The following is a 6,000-nucleotide window of genomic DNA, read 5'->3' as shown; positions in this document are numbered from 1 at the left end:
CATAACAAAGAGATTGTTGATTGCAAATGATGGTGCGAGTAATAATTGTATCATTTATAATCTAATATTATTATTATTAGATATACATATGCACATGGTATGTGTGCAATGTATGCACACATTTGTATTTGTGTGTATGTGTGTATTGTTGATGTATAGATATTTTCTATAGGAAATGTTCATTTTGGAAATAGCATCAAACGACGTTAGTTGTGTATACACACATACACACACTCACACACGCATAAATACATACACATTCCCCCTCCCACACACATACACACACATTTATACCACATACGTAGAAACGCTTTCGTTCTCGCGTTTTCAAGCGAGAGAGAAAAGAGTAGCAAACGCTCGTAAATTTGGAAAAGTACAAGGTGCGCGTTTGTTCGTGTGATATGCGTTTGGCAAGGATCCCAGGATCATCGGAGTCTAGCTAGCCTCGTCGTATGCGTGTTTGGCCATTTACAAAGTTAGGCTATCAACTCGGCCATCTTGATCTGCGACGATAGAGCGATAAATCATGAAGAAAGACGGTATTAAAACAGCGTGATTGCTTTTTTTTGTTTGTTTGTTTGTTTGCAGTAAAAAAGATGGTGCGGTTCCCTATAAAAAAAATCTAATCGGCACATTCTTCGCTTATGTCACTTTCGTTGATAACTTTCTCACATCTTTTATCTCTCTTTATCTTTTTGTTGTTGTTGTTGTTGTTACTTATTCAATCAAAGTTCCAAGGTATGCAATCATTATACCTCGCGCTTCGTATCAACTTGGCCGATTTGATTTAACAATGATTTCAATTTTCCTTACAATTCCCTCTCACTCCCCCTTTTTCATTTAGTCCAATCTTCAGGTACCGCATATGTACAAGTTTGTTCGTAATGTGCGTGTGTTGTTGTTAGTTGTCGTTTGTTTGTACCGCGTAGCCTTGCTTGTTCCACTTTCTCTAATGGAACAATGATACGTCTGAACAGTCACCGCGCCAACTACTCACCCACTCGTCCCGTCTTTATCATCTTTCGATTCCTAGTTTATATGTATGTATATGTATATATGTATGATGATTATTGACTAGAATAGTTTTCTTTTTTGGTTCCAGCTTTTCGACAAGGAAAAAATCGCTGAGTACAAATGAAACATCGATGTGTGTGTGTCTCTCCGTGTATATTCGACGACTAGATCGTTTAAACATTTATACAAACGCGTTTTATTTTTTTTTTTTATGTTGTTTGGTCTTAAATTATCACGGTGTTTCTTGTTTTTCTTTTTATTCTTTTTTTACGAGTGTAACTTTGTAGTAGCACGCACGCGCGTCGCGTTATAAATCGAACGTTCGTCTTTAAAGTCCCCTCGATCGTTCTCCATTTTTTTTTCTTTTCGTAGGAAGATTTTTAATATATTTCTATTATTTCTTTTTTTTCTTGTTTATTAATTATTATTATTATTATTATTATTATTATTTTATTTTATTTTTTTTCTTTAAACATCGACCTCCTTCTCTCGTAAATAAGTACAAGTGTTGGTTTTTTTTTTTTAGAAGGCGCGACTTTTTTTTACTCGCTAAAGTCGCCACCTGGCAGAATTGAGCTCGATTTCTTTTTTTCTTTTTTTTGTGCTTTCATTCATTTCGTTTTTATTATTTCGTCTCTATCTACCTTACGTTGTATAAAGATTTAAGAAAGACGCAACATTTGCGCGAATCTTGCGATATATATTTAAAAAAATGGAAAAACAATTTCGTTTCGCAATAATTTTTCATTCCTTTTTTTTGTAATTTCCTTCCAAAAATTCTTCCTCATCTTTCTCATTTTAAGTGAAAGGGAGAAAGAAAAAAAAGAAAAAGTCTATAAAGTACTCGTGCGTGTTTAATATTTCTCGTTAAGGGTTTTCTTAAGGTACCGCCAATCTTCTAACGTTGTAACGACAATGATTACGTCCAAGGATGTCCTCGGATGGAATTTCTTCCTCGAGTGGTTCCATTCCGGCGGCAGCCATTCTGTCACGCACCTGTGAACAAACCATACGTGAAACTTGTTAGATGTTTGCTTCGACGTGTTTTGATCTGTTATTTGGATACTTCACTTAATTCTAGTAGTATAACCAAACGTATAATAAAAACATCGTCAATGAAAGATAGAAATTCTTTTTCTTAATTCTTATCACTCACATATTTTCATCTTACTTATAATCACACACACACATATATATATATTTTTTTTTTCACAAAAGATGCATAATATTATTCTCGAATAATAAATTTGTAAAACGTGACGACAACAATACGATATACGAGAACGTTGGTAAATTACACGAGAGGGACTTTCTTCGAAAGAAAATTTCTAACTACTTTTTATGTATATGTGTCTAGCAGATGTGTGTATATGTAATGGTGATAATAATAATAATACGTACGAAAGTATCATCGTGTCAGCGAGTGAGAAAAAGAGAGAGAGAGAAAGAGAGAGGGAGATAGAACTCGATCATCTTTCTTGTAGCAGCCTCAATTTGGCACTTATGGACGCAAAACTCGTTCGGTACACATACTCATGAATACCTATACATGCGTATACGTATGTGTATATGTATATTACCACCTAACAGAGTGTAGTATGTGTTGCGTGTGTTTCGTAGTTAGGAATACTAACGAGAAAAATTGCGCCCGACGATTGCACGGTTTTAGCGAAGAGTAAAAGGATGAATAGAAGTGGGACAAAAAAGAGAAAAAATGAGAAAAAGAGAGAGAGAGAGAGAGAAAGAGAAAAATGTTATATCGAAGGATACAAAATGTAAAAGTTACGTATACGTATAAGTGTATAATACGTGTATGAACATGAATATTTGGATATGAGTTAGTGAAAGGTGAACGAAAGAGTGAGAGAAAAATAGAGAAAGAGAGAAAGAGAGAGAGAGACAGAGACAGAAAAAGGTTTGCTTGGGTACTCTGCGTATTTCATGGGAGACTGCACAAAACCCATCAATTTTCTCTAAGTCCATTAACTTTCTATAGGCATTACCGTCTACCATAGACTTTCATCCATGAACGAATAATAACCGATATTCTCATATCGGAATTCCCTTTTTTTTTTTTTTATTTTTATTCTTCCTGCTCTGTCTCTCTCTCTCTCTCTCTCACTCTCTCTCGCACTGTTTTTTTTTTATTTAAAATTTTCCGTTACCTTTAGTTCGATTTCGACATATTCGACTCGCATCAAAGTTTGCGGATAAAACCGCGAAACGTTTGCTTTTATTATTGCCAATTTTTCTCGTTCGACAGAAAAATACAAGCAGAATGAATCGGTCTCGTTCGCACGATTTTCTTATTTCTTTTTAGCGAGAGGTTGAATAGCAGGAGGTTGATTTTTTGAGTTGTTTTTTTTTGTTCGGGTAAATCTTAATCAAATTCACGGTGAAAAAAAATACTCGGATGATCTCACACGTATAGTTTTATCCGGTGAACACACAACCCCTCTTTTTTTTTTTTTTATCACCTCGTGAATACTCTCTCTCTCTCTATCTCTCTCGTTCATCTATCCCGATTTATTTTTCACCGTTGGTTTGGAAATTGAAGCCTCTTTTTTTATATTTTTCTTATTTTTTTTTCTTTCTTTTTTGTATGAAATGCTCGCAGCAACTCCAGGGAACCGTGAGAAATTATGAAAGAGGATTGTTAAATGTCGGTGGATAAAAAAAAAAAATTCTTTTACTGTCTTTGATGGAAACACTAGGATTAACATTTTTCTTTTCTTATTTGTTCATTTTTTATTTTTTTTTGGTATTAAAATTTCTTGTTCGACTTCACAATGAAAGAAAGAAAGAAGAAGAAGAAGAAGAAGAAGAAGAATAGAAAATTTTGGCAAATTAACCTTGGCGAAGGAATACAACAATCTACATAATAAGACATTAGCATGATCATACTCGTACCCGATTCATTTTCAAAACTATAATAGTACACTTTAGTACTCGTTTGTAGGGAAATTTTCAAGAGAACGAGTGAATAGGGGATGGGTAAGGAAGAAGTGGTCTTACGAAACAGGCTCAAAGTGTCTTCAAATTTCACTTGCATTCTCTCGTTCCCTTTCTTGGGTTTCCATGGGTCATGGCAAGACTTCTTAAGTACATAAAAGGAAGGAGGATGTAAAGGAGTGGCTAAAGGAATGTCGGAATTGAATTTCAGAGGTACGTAATCGCCAGCAATTTGTTCGGGAAGCGATAGGCGTGACTATTATTTCACCAATTACGAGACTTTGCGTTTAGCCCTTAATGAACACCCTTTTCTTTAGTCTTTCGTCTTATATTATTATTATTATTATTATTAGTAGTAGTAGTAGTTTTTACACCTGTACAATAAAAGTAATATTGCTGTACTTTTGCATATAGGATTGTACATTTGAATATTTTTGTTGTTATTACGCATCGTTATCGCGTTTGAATGAAAATTCATTTTTAATTCAGTAAAACGATCTTAATGAAATATTAATTTTCTAACAAATTTTTACATAGTTAGGTAAGCAGAAAAACTGTGTATGTGTATATTCGAAGAAATTTACTTATGGATTGTGCCTTGTAATTATGGGTGAACTTGATTTTATGGTATATTTTAATTTTACAATTATTTATGTCATCAAATAAATCATAAATTAAATGTTTATATTGACTTATTATATTATCAAAATTACTATGATAATTATCCAAGTAAAGTCAATTTGAATTTTTTTTTCATTTCAACCATTAAACATTAATATTTTACAAAAAAAATATTTCAAGTTAATAGAATATTAGTTAGAAACATACTGGGTTCCACTTTAATTCCTGCTTTTTTTTTTTTTTACAGCTTTTAACCATCGAAATGCAATGATTGTTACGTTCAAAGTTAATCGTCGTAAAATGTGAAATATGACAAACGATGTTAAGGTGAAATAGCACTCGTCTTCCGATTTAATAAACGGCCGTTGCTCCAGACAAATTACAACCGCAATTTCGTGGCTAGCAGCGTACACCACAATTAAATTATTGTTGTAATTTCCAGTACAGTCATCTACAAGCGTGTAAGACCCGTTATATAATGTTTCGTTAACACAACATTGTCTCAATTTAAATGCTTTTTTTTTTTTTTTAACTTTCTTTCTTTTTATGATCAAATCTCAATCGTCTTACATAAATATATTGAAATACACAACATTTTTAAATGAAAAATTTCAAATGGAAGGTTAGGTGTTGGTTGAACGAATCGAAAGAAACGTATCACGTATGCATTGTGCATAAAGTAGGTTGGAATTTCGTTAAAACCATCCAAAGCGTGCTCCAGTCTCTTGAAATGGGCGTCGCTCTGGTGATTTTATATATAGAACAGTCATGTGTTACACCCTACCAAGACATACCTACTTTGTACATATATGTATCTGTATATATATATATATATATAATATAGGTAGAAAATATAGAAGGATGGAGAACGTGGGTGGTTGGAGGATCGAGCCAGCTGGTTCTAGGATTGGCAGAACTCCAAGAGAGTAAAAATCGTCGATGTCCCTATATACCTATTTCAACCTTTTCTTCCTACCCTTCCTATTTTTGTAACCTCGTAGCACACTCATGCAACTCTGGATGCATGATTTGTTTGCTTTATTAAATTCGATATTGGTTGAGTCGGTTAACCAGACTTTCTTTCTTTTCTTTTCTCTTTTTTTTTTTTTTCAAAGTATATATATATAAATTGTTATATAACACATGACAAATATATGTATCTGAAAAACATTTATTTTCTAAAGGCAAATAATAATAATAATAATAAAATGAAATAGACAGATACAAATTTATATATATTTATATAGAAGATAAACATTTGTGTCTCCTTTGACAACTTGGAAATAATTTATTAGATAGAAAAATAAGATTGTGGAGGAAGCTTGTTAAAAAATATCGCCTTTGGCAATATCTTCTACGTCGCGTTTCAAAGTAGGTATATTATAAAGTCAAAGGATGTTCGATAAATGAGAT

The 6,000-nt window shown here is 33.0% G+C and overlaps 1 protein-coding gene across 1 annotated transcript in view; it reads right to left on the bottom strand.

Moving 5' to 3' along the window:
• Window positions 1-1,208: 1,208 nt before the first annotated feature.
• LOC107074685 (dipeptidase 1) overlaps window positions 1,209-6,000 on the bottom strand; it is a 52,510-nt gene continuing 47,718 nt past the window's right edge. Inside the window, 1 exon segment of the mRNA XM_015336352.2 lies at window positions 1,209-2,010. Coding sequence (XP_015191838.2) covers window positions 1,894-2,010 — 117 coding nt within the window. The 3' untranslated portion in view covers window positions 1,209-1,893.

This window comes from Polistes dominula, unplaced genomic scaffold (genome assembly GCF_049000335.1).
Source record: "Polistes dominula isolate Pdom_NZ unplaced genomic scaffold, Pdom_raw_medaka contig_373, whole genome shotgun sequence".
Lineage (NCBI taxonomy): Eukaryota > Metazoa > Arthropoda > Insecta > Hymenoptera > Vespidae > Polistes > Polistes dominula.
Note: the sequence above shows the minus strand (reverse complement) of the source record. Positions and strands in the feature narration are given on the sequence as shown.